Source organism: Ornithorhynchus anatinus, chromosome 10, assembly GCF_004115215.2.
Source record: "Ornithorhynchus anatinus isolate Pmale09 chromosome 10, mOrnAna1.pri.v4, whole genome shotgun sequence".
Classification (NCBI taxonomy): Eukaryota; Metazoa; Chordata; class Mammalia; order Monotremata; family Ornithorhynchidae; genus Ornithorhynchus; species Ornithorhynchus anatinus.
This window is the reverse complement of record NC_041737.1, coordinates 8,765,214-8,790,831: the sequence shown is the minus strand read 5'-3', so window position 1 is coordinate 8,790,831 and position 25,618 is coordinate 8,765,214. Positions and strand designations below refer to the sequence as shown.

Below are 25,618 nucleotides of genomic sequence, written 5' to 3'. Positions count from 1 at the left end.
TGCTGAGCAAGAGCCGTCATTTTTATGATGCCTGTTCTCCCTCACTCTTAGATTCTGAGCCCCAGATAGGACAGGGACTGCGTCCCATCTGATATCCCCCATCTAGTCCAGGGCTTAGTAAATGTTTGCGAAATTCCACAGTTCAATCAATCCATCAATCAATGATATTAATTGAGTGCTTACTTTGTGCAGTTCAGTGTACTAAGAGCTTGGGAGACTATGATATAGCAGAATTAGCCAACCAATTCCCTGCCCACAAGCTTGCACTCTAGAGTTATTATTATTATTATTAATAATCATGCTATTTCAAAAACCTTACATTTCAGGCAGGAGCGATTCCTCCCCATCATTCGAAAGATTCATCGAGTAGCTATTGTGTGACAGACCGTAAGCTCGTTGTGGGCAGAAAATCTGTCTGTTTACTGTTATATCGCACTCCCACAGGCGCTCGGTACAGTGCTCTGCACACAGTAAGCACGCGATAAATACGATTGAATGAATAATAGTTAGGGTGCTGGGCGGGGGAACGGGAGCGGGGTAGGGATTCTCCCCGTAGGCTGGTCAGCGTTCGTCCGGCAACTCGACATCACATCTTCCCGTTCAAATCTTCCTAGCAAACCTAATCCGTTTTAGGCCCTCTAGTCATCGGTGACGCTCGGGTGGGCACCGAGGATCTCACACCACGACGGTAAACAAGCCGGAGGAGTCGAGGGGACCGAGGATGGACCAGTTGTCCATCTCAGCCGTCGGCCTCTTCACCACCACCCCAGGACTTCTCAGAATGGCCGGCGGGGATCGTGTCCACCGCCTCTATTGCACTCTCCCAGGTGGGCTCCGCACCCAGAAAACCCTCTACAAATACCACTGATCGATCGATCGATCGATCGACGAGCGTCGGTGTCGACCCTGCCGGAGAGGAGAGAGCTGCCGAGCGCTTTCACCTCACCTCGTTCCATTTTAAGCGGCAACTCTCACACCACCCACCAAAGTAAGCGATTTCTCTCTTTCCGTATTTACAAATGTACCTCAGGTAGATTGTCGTCATTCTGCCCTGGACCCTCTCCAGTCCCAGCTCCGCCACCTGTCTGCTGTGTGACCTTGGGCAAGTCACTTCACTTCTCTGGGCCTCGGTGACCTCGTCTGGAAAATGGGGATTGAGACTGTGAGAAAGAAAGAAAGAAAGAGAGAGAGAGAGAGAAAGAAAGAAAAGAAAGAGAAAGAGAGAGAGAAAGAAAGAGAGAGAGAAAGAAAGAGAGAGAGAAAGAAAGAAAGAAAGAAAGAAAGAAAGAAAGAAAGAAAGAAAGAAAGAAAGAAGAAAAGAAAGAAAGAAAGAAAGAAAGAAAGAAAGAAAGAAAGAAAGAAAGGAAGGAAGGAAGAGAGAGAGAGAGAGAGAGAAAGGAGAGAGAGAGAGAGGGAGACAGAGAAAGAGAGAGAGAAAGAAAGAAAGGGAGAGAGAAAGAGAAAAAGAGAGGAAGAGATAGAAAGAAAGAGATAGAAAAAGAGAGAGAGAGAGAAAGAGAGAAAGAGAAAGAAAGAGATAGAAAGAAAGAGAGCGACAGAAAGAGAAAGAAAGAGAGAAAGAGAAAGAGAAAGAAAGAAGGAATGCATGCATGCATGAAGGAAGGAAGGAATGCATGCATGCAGGAATGCAGGAATGCAGGAATGCATGCATGCATGAATGCGCGGGCGGGCGGGCGGGGGGCGGGGGCGGCGGCTGTGGCGCGCGGCGGGCAGGGTAGAGGCAGAGCGTAGCCCAGCAGAGGGCGCTGTGGAGACGGCGAGGCCCGAGCCCGCGTGGGGCGCGGCTGGGAGTGAGCCGGAGGGGGGCGCTGCGGAGGCGGGGGCGTCTGGCCCGGCCCTGGCCCGTCCTGGCCCGTCCTGGCCCGTCCTGTCCTGTCCTGTCCCGGCCCGGCCCGGCCCGGCCTGAGGAAGGGCCTCGTGGGCGGCCGCCATTAGCCCCGCCCGCCCTTGGCCTCCCGTAGCCTCCCTTGGCCTCCGCCCCCGGGGAGCGGCCGGGCCCGGTGCGGGGCTGCGGGGGCCGCTAGGTGAGGGCGGAGGGCAGCGTGGGGGAGGAGGGGGAGGAGGAGGAGGGAGGCCAGCGCGGCCCAGCAACAACCTGGCCCGGGGGACGTTGGGGCCCAAACGTTGTCGCCGGGCCTGCCCCGCCGCAGCACCCCGGCCCTCGCCCGCTCCCGGCCTGTCCCTGGCCCATCCCCAGCCTCTCCCCGGTCTGCCCGGTAGCCTGCCCCGGCCTGTCCCCGGCCTGTCCCCAGTCTGTCCCCGATCTGCCCGGTGGCCCGCCTCCCGGTCTGCCCGGCGGCCTGCCCCAGCCTGCCCCAGTCTGTCCCCGATCTGCCCAGTGGCCCGCCTCCCAGTCTGCCCGTTGGCCTGCCTCCCGGTCTGCCCGTTGCCCTGCCCCCGGTCTGCCCGGTGGCCTGCCCGGTGACCCGCTCCCAGTCTTCCCGGTGGCCTGCCCCTGGCCTGTCCCCCACCTGTCCCCGATCTGCCCGGTGTCCCAGGCCCGATCCCCGTCCCCCCCCAGAGTCCTGCCCCCACGCCCGTTCCCGGCCTGCTCCCGGCCCGTCCTCGACCCGTCCCCTCCCTGCCCCGGGCCTCCCTCCGGCCTGCCCGGCGGCTCCGCGGATACGTTTCTCCGACGAAACCGCTCTTTCTCTTCCCTCCGTGACCTTTACCCCGACGCCGACCGTATGTGGGGCGAGGTCTTCCTGTACTGTGGTCCGATCGGTCGGTCTGTGGAGTTTACTGAGCGCTTATTGCGTGCGCTGACTGTGCCCGTGAAAGGGCACGTAACAATAGCTGTAACGTTTAAAAAATGGTATCTGTTAAGCTCTCACCGTGTGCCGGGCTCTGTCCCGAGGGCCGGGGTGGGTACGGGCCGACCCGGTCGGACGCGGTCCCCGTCCCCCCGTGGGGCTCGCGGTCCATTTTCCGGACGAGGGGGACCGAGGCTCAGAGAAGGGAAGTGACTTGCCCAAGTTCACAGGGCAGACGGGTGGCAGGGCGGGGATTAGAACCCGTGACCTTCTGACTTCCAGGCCCGCCCTCTGTCCACTAGGCCACACTGTCGTTAAGTGCTTCGCACTAATGACGTTGGCGTTCGTTAAGAGCTCACCGCGTGCCGAGCACTGATCTGAGTAAGCGCTGGGGTAGATAGGAGGTCGTCGGGTTGTCCCCCGTGGGGCTCACGGTCTTCATCCCCGTTTTCCAGATGAGGTCACCGAGGCAGAGAGAATAATAATAATAATAATGTTGGTACTTGTTAAGCGCTTACTACGTGCAGAGCACGTCACCCAGCTGCCAAGGGGCGGAGTCGGGATTCGAACCCATGACCTCTGACTCCCAGGCCCGGGCTCTTTCCACCGAGCCACGCCGCTTCTCGGCAAAGTGAAGTGATTTGCCCGAGGTCACACAGCAGAGTGGCAGAGGCGGGATTAGACCGTAAACCCGTCGAACGGCGGGGACCGGCTCTATCTGTGGCCGACTTGTTCGTTCCAAGCGCTTAGTACAGTGCTCTGCACATGGTAAGCGCTCAATAAATACTATTGAATGAATCAGAACCCGCGACTTCTGACTTCCAAATCCGGGCTTTTTCCGCCAAGCCACGCTGCTTACTATGTGTTAAGCGCTGTTCTAAGCACCAGGGTAGAGACCGACTAATCACTGGGGCTTCCCAGTCCAAATAGGAGGGAGAACGGGTAATAATAATAATAATAATGTCGGTATTTGTTAAGCGCTTACTATGTGCCGAGCACTGTTCTAAGCGCCGGGGTAGACACAGGGGAATCAGGTTGTCCCACGTGGGGCTCACGGTCTTCATCCCCATTTTACAGATGAGGGAACTGAGGCCCAGAGAAGTGAAGGGACCTGCCCACAGTCACCCAACCGACAAGTGGCAGAGCTGGGATTCGAACTCATGAGCCCTGACTCCAAAGCCCGTGCTCTTTCCACTGAGCCACGTCCCCGTTTCACAGTTGAGGAAAGCGAGGCCCAGAGGAGTCGGGTGACTCGCCCAAAGTCACACAGCGGGCGGCTGGTGGAGCTGGGATTAGAACCCGGGTCTTCGGACTTCCAGGTCTGGCCTTTTTCCAGCAGGCCACGCAGCAGGGTTAATTGGAGGGAGTTTTTACGTCAGGTTCCTTCCTGGGAGCCTCTAAAGGGCAGGGGGCTCTGCTGATGGCTGACCTCCTTCTCTACCCCCTCCTGGCCTCCCATCCATCGGTCGCATTTATTGAGCACTATACTGAGCGCTCGGGAGAGGATGATATAAGAGTATCGGGCCGGTGGCCCCGTGGGTGACGCGTCCGGTTTCTCGTTCGACTCCTGGCGGGCTCGATTTCTTTAGAGAAGCAGCGTGGCGCAGTGGAAAGAGCCCGGGCTTGGGAGTCAGAGGTCACGGGTTCTAATCCCGGCTCCGCCACTTGTCGGCTGTGTGACTGTGGGCGAGTCACTTCACTTCTCTGGGCCTCAGTTCCCTCATCTGTAAAACGGGGATGAAGATCGGGAGCCTCACGCGGGACAACCTGATCACGCTGTATCTCCCCCAGCGCTTAGAACGGTGCTCTGCACATTGTAAGCGCTTAACTAATACCGGCATTATTATTTAGACGCCGCCTGGCCTGGTGAGTAGAGCCCGGGCCCGGGAGTCAGAAGGTCGTGGGTTCTAATCCCGGCTCCGCCGCCTGTCTGCTGGGTGACCTTGGGCCGGTCGCTTTGCCTCTCTGGGCCTCAGTTCCCTCCTCTGTAAAATGGGGATGGAGACTGTGAGCCCCACGGGGGACAGGGACTGCGCCCCACCCCATTCGCTTGTATCCACCCCAGTGCTTAGTACAGTGCCTGGCGCGTAGTAAGCGCTTAACAAATACCCTCATCATTATTATTATTATTATTATTATTATTATTAAGAAGAAGAAGAGATACCGTAATTATTGTTATAACAGAGTAGGTAGACAGGTTCCCTGCCCGCGAGTAGGTTACTGTGTGCCCTCCCCTCCACATTAGTGATCTCTCACGGGGGCGGGGGTCACCGTCCTCTGGACCGTCGCCTAAAGATCCGGGTCCTCGGAGCTCCGGCCGCGGAGGGTTTCGCCTGGCGAGATCCCGCGAACCACCGATGCCGCCCGGGCCGATCTTGGCGTGGGAGGGCGAGGTCGTCCACCGCCCCGCTGTCACACCAGGGGCAGATCTCCCCGCGGGGAGTTTTTACCGCCGTCTTCGAACCCGGGCGACCGACCTGGACGGTTCCCCGAGGCGGGTGCCGCGCTACGTGCCGTGATAGGCGCGAGGGAGAATCCTTAGATCGCGGCCTTGGCGCCCAGCCCGGGGTTCCTCCCGGACGGAGCCGATGACACCTGTAGGAGGGCGAACTAAAAAAAACGCGCTCCTGGTGAACAGGAATGGGTCCGTCTGTTGTTCTGTCGTGCTCTCCCAAGCGCGTAGTACAGGGCTTTGCACGGGGTAAGCGCTCCATAAATACGATTGAATGAATAATAAATTTGCCTCTCCCCCGACCCCCCCGGACTGTAAGCTCGGCGTGGGCAGGAAATAATAATGTTGGCATTTGTTAAGCGCTTACTAGGTGCAGAGCACTGTTCTAAGCGCTGGGGTAGATCCGGGGTCGGCGGGTCGGCCCACGTGAGGCTCACGGTTAATCCCCATTTTACAGGCGAGGTAACTGAGGCGCAGAGAAGTGAAGTGACTCGCCCACAGTCACGCAGCTGACGAGTGGCAGAGCCGGGAGTCGAACCCGTGACCTCTGACTCCCAAGCCCAGGCTCTTTCCACTGAGCCACGGAAATGTGTCCGCTTGTTGTATGTACTCTCCCAAGCGCTCAGCACAGCGCTCAGTACGACCGACTGAATGAATGAACGCGTGGGACCTCGCAATCCGAGGGAATTGGCAGACACGTGGTGGACAGGGAGCTCGTCTGCCAATTCCGTCGGATTGCCATCTCCCAAGCATATTCATTTGTTCGGTCGGTCGTACTGAGCACCGTCCTGAGCGCTTGGGAGAGTACAGTGTAATAAACAGACACATTTCCCGCCCACGCCGAGTTTACCGTCTGGAGTCAAGCGCTCAGTACAGTCCTCTGCCCCTGGTAACTGCTCGAGAAATGCGACCGATTGATTGATCGCCCCTTCCTCTCCCGCCCTCCCCTAGGGACGTTAGCCGCTTCACCCGTAAAATCCTCTCGCCCGTGGGCGGAGGATGTGTCTCTACCAACTCCGTTGCCGCGTAGTCGCCCAAGTGCTTAGTACGGTGTTCTCAACAGAGAGAGTGCTCCGTCAGGGTGATCGATTGATCGATTCAAGTTTGAATCGACCTCTTTTCCCTCCGTAGGCCCCGAGGTCATCCTGCCTGGGTTTTGCCGTCTGTCCAGATCCTTCCCGGGCCTACGGGGGCGTCGCCTCGCACTCAGACCATGGGATGCGGCAGGTCAACCCCGCACCCCCGGGCCTTCCCCAAAATTGAAACAAGTGAGTGTTTCCCATCTCCCCCGGGGCTACCGATAATAGCAGTAATAAAAATAATAATAGCCGTGGCATTCGCTAAGCGCTTATTGTAATAATAACGCAGGTATTTTAAGCGCTGTTCTAAGCGCTGGGGGAGATACGAGGTCATCGGGTTGTCCCGCGTGGGGCTCGCCGTCTTCATCCCCATTTGACGGATGAGGTCGCCGAGGCCCAGAGCCGAGGGTGGATCTGAGAAGCAGCGGGGCTCAGTGGAAAGAGCCCGGGCTTGGGAGTCAGAGGTCATGAGTTCGGATCCCGGCTCCGCCACTTGTCAGCTGTGTGACTTTGGGCAAGTCACTTCACTCCTCTGTGCCTCAGTTACCTCATCTGTAAAATGGGGATGAAGACTGGGAGCCTCATGTGGGACAACCTGATTACCCTGTATATCCCAGCGCTTAGAACAGTGCTCTGCACATAGTAAGCGCTTAGTAAATACCAACATTATTATTATTATTATTATCTGACACCCTCTGCTCAGGACGGTCCCCTCGGCTTCGGATCCCCATTCGTTCAGTCGTATCTATTGAGCGCCGACTGTACTGAGCGCTTGGGAGAGACCAACACAACAATAAAGAGGCGCGTTCCCTGCCCACAACGAGCTGACGGTCTAGAGGGGGGACGAGAGACGTTATTATGTCGGCCGTGTGACCCTGGGCAGGTCACTTCACTTCTCTGTGTCTCACTTATCTCACTTGTAAAATGGGGACCGATGCTGTGAGCCTTAGTGACTTGCCCACAGTCACCCAGCTGACAAGGGGCAGAGCTGGGATTGGAACTCATGACCTCTGACTCCAAAGCCTGCGCTCTTTCCACTGAGCCACGCTGGCCCGGGCCCGGCAGTCAGAAGGAGCCGGGTTCTAATCCTGACTCCACCACTTGTCAGCTGTGTGACCGTGGGCAACTCACTTCACTTCTCTGGGCCTCAGTTCCCTCATCTGTAAAATGAGGATTAAGGCTCTGAGCCCCAAGCGGTGATTACCTTGTATCTACCCCGGTGCTTAGTACGGTGCTTGGCGCAGAATAGATGTTCCCTTCATTCATCCCCGCTTCCCCGCCCCACGGCACGTATGAATATATCTCTAGCTTATTAATATATACTGTTGTCTGTCTCCCCCTCTAGACTCATTCATTAAGGGGAGTGAATGTAACTGTTTATTACTATATTGAAATAAGAATAATCATGATAATAATGATGGTATTTGTTGAACGCTTACTCTGGGCCAGACACTCTACTAAACTCTGGGTTGGATACGAGCAAGTGGAGTTGGACACGGCCCCTGTCCCCACGTGGGACTCACAGTCTCCATCCCCATTTGGCAGATGAGATAACTGAGGCACAGAGAAGTAAAGCGACTTGCTTTCCCAAGACGAGGGGCAGAGCCGGGATTAGGACCCGTGACCTTCCGGCTCTCTCCACTCTGCCGTGCTGCTTCCCTCCCAGGCGCTCAGTACGGCGCTCTGCACTCAGTAAGCGCTAGCTGAATAGGATTGAATGAGTGAGTGAGTGAGTGAGTGAGTGAGTGAAGCCGTCAGGCCCGCCTTTCTGCCCGTCTGCCCGCAGCCTTCAAGGCCGCCATCTTGATCCAGAAGTGGTACCGCCGCTCCCTGGCCCGCTTGGAAATGAGACGCCGCTGCACGTGGAGCATCTTCCAGTCCATCGAGTATTCCGGAGAGCAGGATCAGGCCAAGGTCGGGGGCGGACCCGGCCCGAGGGGAGCCTCCCTCCCTCCCTTGAGGACAGCCGGTGGCAGGGAGGCACGGGGGTTGGGGGGGGGGGGTCCACCGGCGGTCGCCGCCAACCCCCCCGCCCGCGTCCTCCCTCGGGCCTGGACCGCAGACGGTGATTCTCCCCCCCATTCAAAGCCTTATCGAAGACCCACCTCCTCCAAGAGGCCTTCCCTGACTGAGCCCTCCTCTCCTCTCCTCCCTCTCCCTCTATTCACCTCCCCTCCCAGTCCCACACCACTTACGTCCCTGTCTGTCATTTCTTTCTTTCTATTAACGTCCGCCTCCCCCTCGAGGCCGTAAGTTCGTTTCGGGAAGGGAATGAGTCCGTTTATCGTGGCAGCGTCCCCTCCCAAGCCCTAAGTAGAGTGCTCTGCACACAGCGAGCGCTCGATAAATACGACTGAATGAGTAAATGAGTGAATGAATGGAAGGCAGGCGTGCAGCCGCCGTTGTCAGCTCTGGTTCCGTCCTGCAGCTCCGGGACTTCTTCAGCTACCTCAGGGACCACTTCAACCCAAGCAGCCGTGAGGACAGTGAGTGGCCATTTCCCGCCTGGATGATGGGTTAGGGATGCGGAGCGGAGAGCGGGGGGGAGGGAGGGGCCGGGATTAAACATCGGCATGGGGAAATCCGATGGGGACCGGCGGGGTCGTTCCTTCTGTTTATTCATTCGCTCGATCGTATTTATTGAGCGCTCACTGTGTGCGAAGCCCTGCGCTAAGGTCTTGGGAGAGGACAACAGAACAATAAATGACAAATTATGTGTCTCTTCTGACTCCATCCCAGGTCACGGCCGTCCAGGTGTCGCCAGGCCGTGCCCCCCCCTTCACAATCCCTGCGTTTCCCAACAAGCCCCGCAGAGTTCCCACAGGCAGAGGCGGCATTCCCGCCGAGCCCCGCAGCCTTCCCACAGACGCAGGCGGCATTCCCGCCGAGCCCCGCAGCGTTCCCAAATAGCCGTGCGGCATTCCCGCTGAGCCCCATGGCATTCCCGCTGAGCCTCATTCGTTCGCTCATTCATTCGTTCGTATTTATCGAGCACTTATTGTGTGCAAAGCACCGTACTAGGTGCTTGGGAGAGTCCAGTAGAATAATAAAGAGACACATTCCCTGCCCACAGTAAGCTTACAGTCTAGAGTGGGGAGACAGACATTCCGTACAAATAAATAAATTACAGATCTTGTTTCCGCCCTGACCAGGGGACTTCATTAACTGCATAATCTCAGAGGAGAAACCCACCCGGACCTTCAAGATAAAGGAATGTTGCCTGTACGAATCCATCGAGGTGCCCGACTCGTACACGGGGCCTCGCCTTTCCTTCCCTCTCCTTCCTAGCCAGGCAGCTGCCTTGGTGGAAGCTTTCAAAAGCAAACAAGTAAGCATCCCGAGAAGAACCGTCGTCCCCTTATTCCCGTTCCCAACCTCGGTACTGTGGGGAAAGGACCCTGGCCGGGATTGTCGGAGGAACCTCTGGGTTGTTGTCGTTCTTGTATTCGTTAAGCGCTTACTATATGCCGAGCACGGGCCAAACGCCGGGATAGATACAACGTAAGCAGGGTGTCCCACATGGGGCTCGAAATCTTAATCCCCATTTAACAGAAGAGGTCACCGAGGCCCAGAGAAGTGAATCCACCCTCAGCTCTGACACTCTCTGCTTGGAACGGTCCCCTCAGCTTTGGATCCCCGTTCATTCGTTCATTCAGTCGTATTTATTGAGCGCTTACCGCGTGCAGAGCACTGTACTGAGCGCTCGGGAGAGACCGACAGAACAGCGAACAGACGCATTCCCTGCCCACGGTGAGCTTACGGTCTAGAGTAAGGGATATTATTTTAAATAACTAAATGACAGATATGGGCATAAGTGGTGCGGGGCTGGGACGGGGGAAGAACAAAGGGAGCGAGTCAGGGCGACGCAGAAGGGAGTGGGAGGAGAGGAAGGGGAGGGCTTAGTCCGGGAAGGCCTCCTGGAGGAGATGGGCCTCCGATAAGGCTCTGAGTCGGGGGAGAGTCTGTCGGATTGGAGGAGGGAGGGCGTGCCAGGCCAGGGGCAGGATGCGGGCGAGGGGGTCGGCGCTGAGAGTGGCGAGATCAAGGCCCAGCGAGAAGGTCAGGGCCCAGCGAGAAGGTTGGCATTAGAGGAGCGAAGTGTGCGGGCTGGGTTGGAGTAGGAGAGCAGATTAGTCTAATCCCCCGATTAGACCGTAAACCCGTCAAACGGCAGGGACCGTCTCTACCTGTTGCCGACTTGTTCATTCCAAGCGCTTAGTACAGTGCTCTGCACCTAGTAAGCGCTCAGTACAGCGTGGCGCAGTGGAAAGAGCACGGGCTTTGGAGTCAGGGCTCATGAGTTCGAATCCCAGCTCTGCCACTTGTCGGCTGTGTGACTGTGGGCAAGTCACTTAACTTCTCTGTGCCTCAGTTCCCTCGTCTGTAAAATGGGGATTAAGACCGTGAGCCCCACGTGGGACAACCCGATTCCCCTGTGTTTACCCCAGCGCTTAGAACGGTGCTCTGCACATAGTAAGCGCTTAACAAATACCGACATTATTATTATTACTGTTGAATGAATGAATGAGAGCAGCCAGTTGAATAACGCCCTTTTGGCATCCCCTAGCCCACCTGTCCCGCCCCCCGACTCCCCGGATGAATCGGGGGGGCCGGACCTCTCGGTTTCCCCTAGCTGGTCTGGGAAAGTGGGGTTGTGGCCCCGCGGAAACAACCTGTCGCTCAGCAGTATTTCCTGAACGTCCAGAAGGCCCGTGACCCTCGGGAGTCCCTGAGCGAAGGGAGACTAGGCGGAGGTGTGGACCGAGAACCTCAGAGAAGCAGCGTGGCCTAGTGGAAAGATGATGATGATGGTATTTGTTAAGTGCTCACCGTGTGCCAAGGACCGTTCTGAGCGCTGGGGGAGATACAAGGTAATCAGGTTGTCCCACATGGGGGCTCACCGTCTTAATCCTCATTTTACAGATGAGGAAACTGAGGCACAGAGAAGCCTGCCCAGGGTTACACAGCAGACAAGTGGCGGAGCTGGGACGAGAACCCACGTCCTCTGACTCCCAAGCCTGTGCTCTTCCCACTAAGCCACGCTGCTTCTCCGAAGAAAGAGCACAGGCCTGGGAGCAGAAGGACCCGGGTTCTAATCCCGGTTCCGCCTCTTGTCTGCTGGGTGACCTTGGGCCAGTCGCTTCACTTCTCTGGGCCTCGGTTTCTCCTCTGCGAAATGGGGATTGATTGTGAGCCCCACGTGGCACAGGGACCGCGTCCAGCCTAATTAGCCAGTATTTACCCCGGCGCTTAGTACAGCGCCTGCCACGGAGTAAGCGCTTAACGGATACCATTAAAACAACCCAAAAGACTTCAGTGATCGGAAGGGGACGGTGAGAGAAACGTGTCCCAGAGGGAGGGTGGAATTAGGGCGAGTTTCCTGATCTGAGCTGCAGTTTAAAGGAGAGGCGGTCTCCGGCGGGGCGGCCAGAAAGAGGGAGGTTGTTCCAAGCTTTGGTCGAGGAGGGAGGGAGGAAGAGAAGGAAAAAGGGAGAGACGGCGCGAGCGGAGGTTCAGCGGCAGGACGTCCTCCTCGGTTTAGGCCAGGCCCGTGGCGTCGGCAGGCTCCTCCGGCCTCACGCGGCCATGTCGGTGCTGTCTCTCCTCCCCTGCCTCCCTCCCTGCCTTCCTCCCCCTTCCCTCTTCCTCCCAGTAGCAGCTCCACGCTCGCTACCTCTTAAATCTCCTGCACGAGACCCAGAAGCAGCTCTCCAGGATGCCGAACATCAACCACGTCCTGACCTGCTACAGCGGGGAGGTCACGGTGTGCGGTGAGAGCCCAGAGGCAGCGGACGGGCTTCAGCTGCCGGCGGGGAACTCAGACAGGAGTTCGAGGCGGGGATCCGTCAGCGGGGAGGGAGTGGGGGGGGCGGGGGGAACCCTCCGACCCCGGAGGAAAACAAGCACCGGAGATGCCCCGGTTGAAGCCGAAGGAAGGTTGCGTGTCCCCCCTCAACCCCGCCAGGACTCCACGGTCAGTGTCGTTTCTTTCTCTGTTTAATGACGGTATTTGTTGAGCGCTCACTGTGAGCCAGGCGTTCATTCATTCATTCAGCCGTATCTCTTGAGCGCTTACCGTGTGCACAGCACTGTACTAAGCGCCTGGAAAGTACAGTTCGGCAACAGATGGGGACAGATAGAGACAAGCAAATCAAGGGCGAATGCAAGCAAGAGTCCCAGCGGTCGGCGGCCACCTCGGGGACCACAAATTATTTTATTTATTTTATCATTTTGTTTTGCTAATGAGGTGTACATCCCCTTGATTTATCGTGATTATGCCGTCTTGTTTTTGTCCGTCCGTCTCCCCCGATCAGACCGTGAGCCCGCCACTGGGCAGGGATGGTCTCTATCTGTTGCCGAATTATACATTCCAAGCGCTTAGTACAGTGCTCTGCACATAGTAAGCGCTCAGTAAATACTATCGAATGAAACAGCATCACCCCCGGCAGCGGGGGCGGGGGGAGGTCTGAGCGGGTCAGTTTCCTGAGCGGGTCAGGAGTAGTGCCCGGAGCGGGGCCGGCTTCAACTCACGTTTCCCTCTCTTCGGTAGGAGACCTGCATGGCCACCTGGATGACTTATTTCTCATATTTTACAAGGTGGGAACGGGGGGCCGGGTTTCATGGGTCGTTCTCAGACTCGACCGAGTCGCGCGACTCTAAAACCGCAAACGGTTTAGAAATGAGAAGGATTGGGGTCCTCGGGGTGGGGTTGAGACCGCTGCGCTTTCTATTCCATCACCGAGACGTTCGGCAGAGCAGGATTTTCTTCAGTATGCTTTTAAGAACAAATGTTAACGTGGTATTTGGTAGGCGCTTACTAGGTGCCGGGGTGGATGCAAGGTAACCCTCCTTGCTGGGAGGGTCCTCTTCCCGTCCCACATGGGGCGTCGCAGTCTTAGCCTGAGTAGGATTTAATCCCCATTTTACAGATGAGAAACCTGAGGACTAGAGAGGTGAAATGGTGCTTGTCTGTTTGGAGGCGCTTAGGAAATGACTTGCCCAGGGTCACACAGGGCAAGCAGGGTGTGGCAGAACTGGGCAAGCGGCGGAACCTGGATCGGAACACAGGTCCCCCGAGTCCCAGGCCCTTCCCGATAGGCCGTGCCGCTTCCTGGGGGCCCGGTCCGAGCTACCGCGAAGCGGGGCGGGCGCGAGCTTGAGGGGGTGGGAAGAGGGTCCTTGCCCCCGAGGGCTCGAGCCGATGGTCGGCCGTGGCGGCGGCAGCAGTCAGAGGGCCCTGAGCCCTCGGCACGGGGAAGGCCAAGCTGGACCCTACCCAGGACTCGCTGATCTCCCCTCTCCGTCGTCCTGTCCCGAGGGCCCTCTGAGCCCCCGGGTCAAAGCCGGTCAGCCAGTCAGATCGTATTTATTGAGCGCTTACTGCGTGCGGATCACTGAGCACTTGGGACAGTACCCTGCAACGGACATTTCCCCTGCCCACCACGAGCTTACAGTCTAGAGTCTGAAGCGCCTCTGAGCTATCAAGAGAAAAGGTCTAGACTGTAAGCCCACGGTGGGCAGGGAGCTTGTCTGTTTATTGTTCTTCGTACTCTCCCGAGCGCCTGGGATAGTGCTCTGCACGCCGGAAGCGCTCAGTAAATGCGAACCAACGAGCGAATGAGAGACGGGCCTACCCACGGGGAGCCGTGGCTCCACGTGTTCCTCTTTAACCTCGCTTTCTCCCCCGGTCCCGTCCCCCCCACACCGCCCCCGCCCTCTGATTCGATCTCGGCCGGGAAGAACGGCCTCCCGTCCCCCGAGAGAACGTACGTGTTCAACGGCGACTTCGTGGACAGGGGCAAGGATTCCGTGGAGGTTTTAATCCTTCTCTTCGCCTTCATGTTGGCCTACCCAAACGTGATCTACCTGAACCGAGGCAACCACGAGGACTACGTGGTCAACCTCCGGTAAGAGGGCGACGGGAGCGGGAGAAGGCTTAGATCCACCCCCCACCGCCGCCCCTCGCCGGGTCCCCCGCTCTTTGAAAAATCCGCCTTTTGCCTTTCGACGCAGGTACGGTTTCACCCGCGAGGTGATGGGGAAGTACAAGGTGCGTGGCCGGGGCCGGCGGGGCGGGCCGCGCCTCTCCCCCTCCCCCGGCCGAGAAGCCGGGCGTCCGGGCCGAGCGCCATACCCTCGGCCCCGTCCCCTCCGCAGAAACACGGCAAGGGGATCCTCACCATGGTGCAGAACGTGTTCTGCTGGCTGCCCCTGGCCACGCTGATCGACGAGAAAGTCCTGGTCATCCACGGCGGGGTGTCGGACCAGACCGATCTGGAGCTGCTGGACCGTCTCAACCGGCACGAGGTAGGGGCGGAGGGCCTTGCCCGGGGGCCGCTGCGCTCACCGATCTTAAGGATGATCAGAATGATAACGATGGTATTCGTTAAGCGCTTACTAGGTGCCCGGCCCTGTCCTCGGCGCCGGGATAGATACAGAGTAATCGGGTTGTCCCACGTGGGGCTCGCGCTCTAAATCTCCATTTTACAGACGAGGTCACTGAGGCCCAGGGAAGTTAAGCGGCCTGCCCGAGGTCACACGGCAGACAAGTGGCGGAGCCGGCGTTAGAACCCCCATCCTCTGACTCCCAAGCCCGGGCTCTTGCCGCTGATTTGTGAAGCGTGTATTAATAATAGTAATAATAATATCCACAGCCACTATAATGATATGGGGCTTTTGTTAAGAACTTAGTACTTACCAGGCACTCAGGGCTGGGGTGGATACGAGTGAATCGGGTTGGACGCGGTCCCTGTCCCAGGTGTAAAATGGGGATTAAGAGTGTGAGCCCCATGTGGGACAGGGACCGCGTCCAACCCGATCAGCTTATATCTACCCCAGTGCTTAGTACAACGCCTGGCACAGATGCGATGGAAACAACCACGGATCCCCTTTGATCAGGATCTGGAATTCGACTGGGACTCCCGCATCTAAAAGAATGCAGTGGCCAACCCTACTTATCTGCTCCGTGAGCTTGGGCAAGTCACTCGCTTCGCTGGGCCTCAGTTACCTCGTCTGGTGAACGGGGTTTAAGACCGTGAGCCCCACGGGGGAGAAGGGACCGCGTCCAACCCGATTTGCTCGCGTCCGCCCCAGCGCTTAGAACGCTGCCTGCCGCTTAGGAAGGGCTCAACAGTTATCACCGTTATCATCATTTGGACTCGGGCCTAGGGTCTCCCCTCCCACACCTCCCACAGCCCCGCTGAACCGTCCCCCTTCGGCATCTGCGTCTTTCCCTTCCCGCGCAGTTTGTTTCCGTCATGCTGTCCAAGAGGAAGAGGAACGTGAAGCGGGTGAAGAAGAGAAAAACCAAGCGGGAAAGCGCTTTGGTCAGAGGGCCTTTTCCTCTTCCTCCCCAGAGGTTCTCCATCCCCGCCTCCCCCGTCCACCCCGGCTCTCCCGAGGTAGGACAGCCGGCCCGGGGCCCCGGCGGCTTCCTGCCCCACGTCCACCCCGGCTCTCCCGAGGCGGAGCGGTCCGCCGGTGCCCCTAGCAGCTTCCTGCTCTCCTTCCACCCTGGCTGTCCAGAGGCAGGCCAGCCTGCCGGTGTCCCCGGCGGCTTCCTGCCCCCCCTCCACCCCGTCTCTCCCGAGGCGGAACAGTCCGCCAGCGACCCTAGCAGCTTCCTGTCCCTCATCCCCTCCAACTCCGCCGCGGAGCAGCCGTCCACCAGCGACCCCGGCAGCTTCCTGTCCCTCGTCCCCTCCGTCGCTCCCGAGGCGGAACGGACCGCCACTGACCCCGGGAGCCTCTGGGCCCCCCGCCACCCCACCTCTCCCACGGAGGGCCGGCCAGCCAGCGTCCCCGGCAGCCTCCCGGGCGACCGGAAGGTCGTCCCCTTGGACGTCCCGAAGTCGATCGAGGAAGCGCTGGAGAGATGTCGCCAGAAGGCGGGCTTCCCGGAGGGCAGAGAGGAGGAAGAGCAGGAGGAGGAGGAGGAGGAGGAGGCCGAGGAGGAGGCGAAATCCACCGTCTCCCAGTCGGAATCAGAACAGGAGACCAGAGAGCAGCTAGAGACCAGCCAGAGGGAGTGGAAGCAGGTGAGTTGTGGGGAGGCTGCTTCTTAGCAAAACAGCGTTTACCAGGATGGTAATAATAATAAAGGTACCTGTTTGGCGCTTACTCTGTGCCCGGCGCTTTTCTAAGCGCTGGGGTAGGTACAGGTTAAGCAGGTTGGACCCAGTCCCCGTCCCCCACGGGGCTCACACTCTCAATCCCCATTTTACAGAGGGGGTAACTGAGGTCCAGAGAAGTGAAGTGACTTACCCAAGGTCACGCCGCAGACATGAGGCGAGGCCGGGATCAGAACCCAGGTTCTTCTGACTCCCGGGCCCGGGCCCTATCCACCAGGCCGCGCCGCTTCTCAGCCGAGGCTCCGCAGACCCTCTGGTCTGTAAGCTCGTCGTGGGCAGGGAATGTGTCCTTTATACTGTTACATTGTCCTCTCCCAAGAGCGTAGCACGGTGTCCTGCCCACAGTAAGCGCTCGGTAAATTTGACTGACGCCCGGTCTGCTCCGAACTCCGTCATCGGTCCGGTGGCTGGGCTTCCGCCCCGTCAAGCGCTTGGTACGGTGCCTTGTCCAGAGAAAGCGCTCGATCAATACGATCGAATGAATTATAGCAATGAATTCAACTGGAAAACGCGTCCACCCCGTGTGCTGGGCCCTTCTGGACAAACAGAGGTAATGTGCCTGTTTATTGTTGTATTGTCCTCTCCCAAGTGCTTAGTACAGTGCTCTGCACACGGTAAGCGCTCAGTAAGTACGACCGAATGAATGAATGAGTGAATGAAAGCTAGCCGGGCAATCCCCGGGAATCAGCCTTTGCAGGCTTCAGCGGCCCATTACGCCCAAGGAACTTTTAAGATGAGACCTTGGCAGGTGGAAATGACTTGCCCACTACCTGTCTCAGGTCACCCCCGGGGGCCGATGCATGGGTTCCTGCCCTTCCCTGACCCGTGGCACCCTCTCCCGGGACACCGTTCTCCATCTGCTCCCACCCGGGAGAGCCTCCCTCTTCCTAGTCTAGAGTCCCGTCCCGCTGGGTCCCTGACGGGAGCTCAACTCCGGGACCTGGATGAGTCCTCGGCGGCCTCCCTGAGGAGCAGCGTGGTCTACTGGGTCCTCCTCCTCCTCCTCCTCCTCCGTTTGCCCTTCGCTCCGGACACACCCGGATGTGGTGGACCGGCGTGGGAGAGGGGGGCTAAGGCGTCCGAAGGGCCCCGTCCCCCTGCCGGCCCAGCCTGCCGTTGGGAGAGGGAGACCGGCCGGCCTCCCTTCGGGTCAGAGACCCCCTTACGGAGCTGGCCCGGGCCCAGGCCGGGCGAGGCGGAGGCCGCTAGCCCGGCCTCTCTTCAGGTTATAGATATCCTTTGGAGCGACCCCATGGTCCAGGGCGGTTGCAAAGCCAACGTGGTGCGAGGCGGAGGCTGCTACTTCGGCCCGGACGTGACCGAGCGGCTGTTCCGGAAGTACGGCCTGCAGTTACTGATCCGCTCCCACGAGTGCAAGGACGAAGGCTACGAATTCTGCCACGGCCGCAAGGTGGGCGGTGCCGCCCTCTCTTCTCCAGACCTCGGGGGGGGCAGGGCCGGGTTGCGGGCGAGGGGACGGAAAGGGGGGGACGGTTGGGAACGGGAGCCGGGGAGGGGGGGGGGCCGGCTTCCCGGGAAGGACCCCGACGGTGCCGTCCTTAGGTGCTGACGGTTTTTTCTGCCTCCAACTACTACGAGGATGGCAGCAACTGGGGGGCCTACGTCAAACTGGGGCCGGACCTGGTCCCCCACATCGTGCAGTACCGAGCCCACAAAGACACCCACTTGCTAACTATGCGACAGAGGTAAGCTTCCTCGCGCGATAGAGCCCGGGGCCGGCAGTCAGGAGGTCCCGGGTTCTCGTCCCGGCTCCGCCGCGTGTCTGCCGTGTGACCTCGGGCAAGTCGCTTCGCTTCTCCGGGCCTCGGTTCCCTCATCCGTAAAAACGGGGATTGAGACCGTGAGCCGCACGTGGGACGGGACGTGGGACTGTAGCCAACCCCATTTGCTTGTACCCACCCCAGCGCTTAGCACGGTGCCCTTTGCTCTCTCCTTTAGGCCACGCTGCTTCTTGAATCCCGGTTTTTAATCGCAGGCCACCCCTCCCTGCCCCACCTCTTGCCTGCCGGGTGACCTCGGGCAAGTAACTTGACCGAGGCGTGCCCCAGTCTGCTCATCTTTAATATGGACGTAAAATACCTGTTCCCTCTCCATTTTCGACTGTGAGCCACGTGTGTCTGATCTGCTGATCTTGTACTAACAACAGTGGTATTTGTTAAATGCTTACTGTGTTCCAGGCACTGTACTAAGCGCTGGGGGGAAACAGGCAAATGGGGTTGGACACAGTCCCTGTCCCCCGGGGGGCTCACAGTCTCCATCCCCATTTTACAGATGCGGTAACTGAGGCACAGAGAAGCTAAGCGACTTGCCCACAGTCACGCACGCGGAGGAGCCGGGATGAGAACCCACATCCTTCTGTCTCCAAGGCCCGTGCTCTAGCCGCTAGGTCACGCCTCCCCTCCCCCCCCCCGCCCTCCCCAGCGCTTAGTACAGTGCCGGGCATCCGCTCGGCGCCGACCGAATCCCACCGTGATTATTCTCGACGGCCTGAATGCCCATTAAACTGTTCCTCTGGCTTCCCCTTGAGCAGGGTGAACTACGTGGAGGAGTCCGCTCTGGGGGCTCTGAGGGTGAAGCTGTTTGCTCACTCCACCGAGCTCCTCAGGGTGTTCCAGACCTACGACCCGAAGACAACCGGTGAGTCCCAAGCCCGTCCCGTGGCCAGGAAACACGTTCGCTCGCTAATCTTACCTGCGGGTGAGGCCCGGGTCGCCCCTTCTCTGTCCCCTCTCTCCCCGTTCCTTTCGGGGCAGAAGCCAGGGGCAGGAACAACCCCAGAGGACGTAAATTACAGTCGCCCCCTTGGCCGTAATCGATTTCTGTTAATGGCCGTCTCCCCGTCCGGACCGTAAGCTCATCGTGGGCAGGGAGCGCGTTTATCGTCGTACTGTACTCTCCCCAGTGCTTACTAACAGTGCTCTGCACACAGTAAGCGCTCAATAAATACGACAGATTGACAGAAGCAACAGAACCCTCCCGCACATCACTGCCAACTAGAAACCCAGCAGCAGCGGCAACGACGACGAGAAAGCCGTGTGCCGAGGGCAATGCCCTGCACTAAGCGTTCGGGACGAAAACGGAAGCCCAAGGCACATTCCCCGCCCACAGAGAGTTATACCCTCTCGCGGGAGAGATGGGCGTGGAGATAATAATAATTATAATAGTAATAATCGCGATGGTATTTGTTAAGCGCTTACTATGTGCCAGGCACTGTTCCAAGCGCTGGGGGAGATACAAGATAATCGGGTTGGACACGGTCCCAGCCCCCCCCCGGGGCTCACAGTCTCAATCCCCATTTTATAGATGAGGGAACGGAGGCCCAGAGAAGCGAAGTGACTTGCCCAAGGTCACCCAGAGGGCGTCCTCCAGGGCTGGGGATGGGCAGGTGTGAATACACAATAGCAGGGGGCGGATGATGGGTTATCCGAGTGGTCTCCCTGGACGGTCGGCCAGCCCCTCCCCTCAGGGCCGACCGAGGAACGGTGGCTCTTGGGCTGTGGGAAGGGGTGAGGCTCAGGGGGACGGGGTCCTGGGGTCTGGAGGGATGAGAGAGGAAGGGAGGGAGGGTCCTGAGGGAGAGGGTGGGGTCTGGAGGGCGGAGGGAGGGAGGGAGAGAGGGTCCCGGGGGTGAGGGTAGGGTCTGAAGGGATGAGGGAGGGAGAAAAGACCCTGGGCTTGAGGGTGGGATCTATAGGGATGAGGGAGAGGAGGAAGAAGGCCCTGGGGGGGGTGAGGTCTGGTCTGTAGGGATGAAGGAGGGAAGGAAGAGGGCCTGGGAGGGGTGAAGGTGAGGTTCGTAGGGATGAGGGAGGAAGGGCCCCGGGAGGGGTGAGGGTGGGGTCCGTAGGGGTGCGGGAGGAAGGGAGGGTCCCGGTGGGGTCCGGAGGGTTGAGGGAGGAAGGGCCCTGGGGGAGAGGGTGGGGCCCGACCGGCCCCTCCACACGGAGAGCCCAAGCGGCAGCGAGGGGCGGTCTGAGATTTCCCCGGGCCCGGCCCGGCGGGCCCACCGACAGGATGCTCGTGGGGTGGGGGCCGGGGTGGCGGGGGCGGGGGGGTCGCTCTCCTCCCAGGTCTCGTCAGTCTCCAGGACTGGGCGGCAGCTGTGGAGACGGTGCTGCATTTAGGGTTACCCTGGCGCATGCTCAGGGACCGGCTGGTGCACGGCAGCCCGGCCAGCCACCTGGAGTACAAGCCCTGGCTGGACGGTTTGGTCAAGGAGCAGCCCGGCCACGAGGTAACCTTTGCCCCCCGCCGTCGCCCGGCTCGGAAACTCCCCCGGGGGAAGCCGCGGACCCACTCGGGCAGGCGTCTCCCTTTCGGATGACACCGCCCGGCGCGGTCGGATCTCGGGGCTGGCGGTTTCCGCCGAGGGCCGGTTTAGAAATAAGAATAATAATAATGATAATGACGATGATGATGGTATTCGTTAAGCGCTTACTATGTGCCCGAGCGCTGTTCTGAGCACTGGGGGAGATAGAAGATCACCAGGCGGTCCCACGTGGGGCTCACGGCCTTCGTCCCCTTCTAACAGAGGAGGTCGCTGAGCCCCGGAGAAGGTAAGGGACTGGCCCAGAGTCACACAGCTGATAAGCGGCGGAGCCGGGATTAGAACCCACGACCTCTGACTCCCAAGCCCGGGCTCCTCTTTCCGCTGAGTCACGCGGCTTCTTCTTTGGTAGATGAGGCCGTTACTGTGCTAATATAATAGAGCACTTGTCCAGCGTTAACTCTGTGCTGACCACTGTGCTATTCACTGGGGAAGATTAATATTATTTCTATTATGTTCGTTAAGCACTCGCTCTGTGTCAGGCCCTCCTCTAGACTGTGTCTGATGTTGTCCTCTCCCAAGCGCTTAGTACAGTGCTTTGCACACAGTATGCGCTCCATAAATACAGTCGAATGAATGAATGTTCTAAGCACTGAGGTAGGTGCAGGTTAAGCAAGTGGGACCCGGTCCCTGTCCCACGTGAGGCTCACAGTCTAAGTAGGAGGGAGAGCGGGTATTTACTCCCCACTTTGCAGTTGAGGAAACTGAGGCACAGAGAAGCTGAGAGTCTCGCCCCAGGTCACGACAGTAAGCAGTCGGCAGAGCCGGGATTTAGAGCCAGGATATAATCGGACTGGACACGGGCCCTGGCCCTCGGCGGTATTTAGTCCCCGTTTTACCAGTGAGGAAACAGAAGTTAAGTCACTTGTCCGAGATTCATTCATTCAGCCGAATTTATTGAGCGCTTACCGTGTGCAGAGCACTGGACTGAGCGCTTGGAAAGTACAGTTCGGCAACAGAGACCATCCCCGCCCAACAACGGGCTCACGGTCCACAAGGGGAGAGACAGCAAAGCGAATAAACCGGCATCGATCGCACAGCAGACAGGTGACGGAGGCAGGACTAGAACCCAGGTCCTCTGAGCTCCCCCCCCCCCCCCCAGGCCCACGACGCTCCCGGCGCTAGACCGTCCTGCCTGTGGGCTAAATGACTCTTTTGTCTCGCAGCACGTACAGCACAGCCTCTTGGAAATACTTTATAGAAACCGGTCGAACCTGGAGACCATATTCAGGATCATAGACAAGGACCGTTCAGGTGAACACACAACACGGCTTCGTTGGCCTCTGGGTTTGTAAGGGATGTGCCGCCTTTTTATTTTCTTCGTGGTGTTTGTGAGGCGCTCACTAAGGGCCAGGGACTAGGCCGAGCGCCGGGAGAGATACGAGCTCATCCACGTTGGACCCAGCGCACGCCCCCCTTAGGGCTCACGGCTTCCACCCCCGTTTTACAGGGGAGGTAACTGAGCCACGGAGACGTGAAGTGACTTGGCCAAGGTCGCACAGCAGACGGCAGAGTCAGGATTGGAACCCAGGTCCCTGTGACTCCATTAGACTCCTGCCCTCCCCACTAATAATAACGCTAAAGGCACGGCGCTTGAGTAAAGGCAGCCCCTCGAGGCCGCCGCTCTCGACTCCCCCCAGCTCTGTCCTCCTCCCCGGCACACGCTCACAACCTCTTTTGACTTCAGCTTAGCGGGCTGCAGAGCGAATCGAAACGTCAGTGCTATTCTTGAGCACTCACCGTGTGCGGAACACTGTGCGCCTGGGGGAGTCCGGTTCAACAGGGCTGTCAGACCATTCCCTGCCCACCAGGTGTCTGGGGTCTCGGGGGACCGGCCACCGGCAGAGCTGGGACGGAGGAATGTTGGAAACTCCTTTCCCCGCCCACCTTTACCAGGTCGTCCGTTCGGACCCGCCGGTGGTCGGGGGTGGGGGACCCCGACCGGGGGGAGCCAGTGGCTAGTGGTAGCCAGTCCGAGGACTGGCTTTGTAGCAAAAAGCGAAATGTCTGCCCCGAGCCACGGACCCCGATTCGTCGGACCTCTCCGTCACCCTCGCGTCCACCCGCCCCGCTAGACTGAACTCCTAGAGGGCCGAGATGGTGTCGGCTCACTGCCGTAGCGTCCTCTCCCCAGCGCTCAGTCCGGCGTTCTGCGCCCGGTAAGCGCTCAATAAATGGGCCCGACTGAACGTCCGCTAACTCTACGGTCGGCGTGGGATCGGCGCTCAGTAAATACTCGCGGCGGAATGGGGCGGGCCCACGGTTTTCCGCCGCAGGGGTCATCTCGTTCGATGAATTCGAGCACGCCTGGAAGCTGTTCGGCTCGCACATGAACCTGGAGATCACGGACGACACCATCTCCTCCCTGGCCCGGAGCATCGACTTCAACCGGGACGGAAACATCGACATCAATGAGTTCCTGGAGGCCTTCCGCCTGGTGGAACAGTCTTGCCCGGGAGATCGATGCCCCGGGAGCCAGCAGGCGGTAGAGCAGGGGCAGCAGTGACGACCGGTCCCGGCCTCCGCCGACCGACCGAAAGGGACCCGTCCCCCCCACGGTGTCTTGGGACGGCGTCCCTTCCCGGCCGCTCCGTACCGATCGCCCGAGAGTTCGGATTTGAGGGGGACCGGATTCCGGGGAACCCGGCGGATCCCGACGGCTCCCGGTCGGCCCCGAGGGGGGAGGGGCCCCGGGCGGCGAGCTGCCGGACGCTGGAGCCGAAGCCTGGAGCGGAAAGCGGGGCCCCGTCCGAAAGAGCCACCTTCTTCCCGCAGGGTTTTCCACGGGGGAGGAGGCGGCCCGCTACCTAGGCAGACGGAGGAGGGCTGAACTCCGGCCGTGGCTTTGAAGGGAGGCGCAATAAAACCCGTTCATGGAAACTCCTTGGTCCTGGTGGTCACTCCCGGCCCACCAAGGCCACGCCACCCTCGGGCCAAGAGGACCCCCGGCTTTGGGATCCAAAGAACTCGCTCCCGATTAGAACTCGCTCCCCATTAGACCTCGCTTTGGACGCTCCGGCCCCTGTCCCCGGGCGGCCCGGGGCGCTTGCTCGCGTCTCCGGGACGGGCGACTGAGGGGCGGAGGAGTCCAGGGATAAAGTCAGGGCCCGGGCCCGGGAGTCAGAAAGTCGTGGCTCCTAATCCCGGCTCCGCCACTCTCCTGCCGGGTGGCCTCGGGCAAGCCGCTTCCCTTCTCTGGGCCTCAGTACCCTCATCTGGAAAACGGGGGATGGAGACGGTGAGCCCCGTGCGGGACCGGGACCGCGTCCGACGACCTGATTCGCTCGTATCCGTCCCGGCGCTTAGTATGGCGAGTGGCCCGTCGTAAACGCTTAGCAAACACCACGGTTATTATGATCCCAAACCTCGTCGTGGCAGAGCTGCAGTGGGCAGCGGCTGCAACTCTACCGTACGGTGCCGCTGGCTCAGCCTTGCAGGTGGCTCCGTGGGATGTTTTGCATTTGTCTTTTTTTACGGTCTTGGTTCATTCACTCAATCGTATCCATCGAGCGCTTACTGTGTGCAGAGCACTGGACTTAATGGTTGAAACGTGCGGTTCGGCAACTAAGCGCTGGGTAGGTACAAAGCTAATCAGGTTCGGCATGGCCCACGGCTCACGCGAGGCTCGCGGTCTTAATCCCCATTTTACAGATGAGGGAATAAGAACAATTATCATGGTATTTGTTAAGCACTTATTATGTGCCAAGCACTGCCCTAAGCACCGGAGCACTGTTCTAAGCCCAGGAACCGAGGCCCAGAGAAGTTCAAAGACGGAGAGGTCCAAGGAATCGGTGTCTGCGGTCCGGACAGGTAACTCCCTTTTTGCTCCAAAGCCAGTCCTCGAATTGTCTGCCGTGTGACCTTGGGCAAGTCACTTCACTCCGCTGGGCCTCAGTTCCCTCATCTGTCAAAGGGGGAATAAGTTAATAAGTGTGTGAGCCCCACAGGGAACAGAAACTGATTCCAGCTTGATTTACTTGTGGCCAACCCAGCGCTTAGAACAGTGGTTGGCGCCAAGCAGGAGCTTAACAAGCACCAGCGAGAGAAGCAGCGTGGCTTAGTGGCAAGAGCCCGGGCTTGGGAATGAGAGGACGTGGGTTCCAATTCTGACTCCGCCACGTGTCTGCTGTGTGGTCTTGGCCAAGTCACTTTGCTTCTCTGGGCCTCAGTTACCTCATCTGGAAAATGGAGATTAGTAACAGTGATGGTTCTCGTGAGCTTACCCTGTGCTGAGCATTGTTCTACGCGCTGGGGTAGACACGGGGATATCAGGTTGGCCCGCGTGGGGCTCACGGTCTCCATTTTACAGATGGGGGAACCGCGGCACAGAGAAGTGAAGCGACTTGCCCGAGGTCACCCAGCAGACCTGGGATCTGAACACGTCTTCTGACTCCCAAACCTGAGCTCCTTCCATTAATAATAATAACGACGGCATTTGTTAAGTGCTCACTGGATGCCAGGCACTGTTCTAAGCACTGGGGGAGATGCAGGCTCATCAGATCGGACACGGTCCACGTCCCCCGTGGGGCTCCCGGTCTTCATCCCCCTTTTCCCGATGAGGAAACCGAGGCCCAGAGAAGTGAAGCGACTGGCCCCAGGTCCCACAGCAGACAAGCGGCGGGGCCGGGATTAGAACCCAAGGGCTCGGGCTCTCGCCACTAGGCCGTGGGCCAATCTGACGACCTTCTGTCTACCCTGGCGCTTAGAAGCTGAGAAGCAGCGTGGCTCAGTGGCAAGAGCCCGGGTTTGGGAGTCAGCGGTCACGGGTTCGAATCCCAGCTCTGCCCCTTGTCAGCTGGGGGACTGTGGGCAAGTCACTTCACTTCTCGGTGGCT

General features: G+C 59.0%; 1 protein-coding gene across 2 annotated transcripts; it reads left to right on the top strand.

Moving 5' to 3' along the window:
- Positions 1–1,980: 1,980 nt before the first annotated feature.
- PPEF2 (protein phosphatase with EF-hand domain 2) lies at positions 1,981–23,663 on the top strand. Of its 2 annotated transcripts, XM_029073288.2 has the most exons (17): positions 1,981–2,045; positions 6,358–6,494; positions 8,092–8,219; positions 8,734–8,791; positions 9,458–9,633; positions 11,962–12,076; positions 12,856–12,902; positions 14,046–14,212; positions 14,319–14,355; positions 14,463–14,612; positions 15,551–16,342; positions 17,661–17,846; positions 17,999–18,141; positions 18,987–19,093; positions 20,527–20,690; positions 21,950–22,037; positions 23,060–23,663. In XM_029073288.2, the coding sequence occupies exons 2-17, from the start codon at positions 6,440–6,442 to the stop codon at positions 23,287–23,289; spliced, it is 2,643 nt and encodes an 880-aa protein (XP_028929121.1). In that variant the 5' UTR covers positions 1,981–2,045; positions 6,358–6,439; the 3' UTR covers positions 23,290–23,663. The 2 variants fall into 2 exon arrangements, with proteins under 2 accessions (XP_028929121.1, XP_039769278.1); XM_039913344.1 differs by lacking the exons at positions 1,981–2,045; positions 6,358–6,494; positions 8,092–8,219; positions 8,734–8,791 and having other exon boundaries at positions 9,553–9,633; positions 11,959–12,076.
- Positions 23,664–25,618: the final 1,955 nt, after the last annotated feature.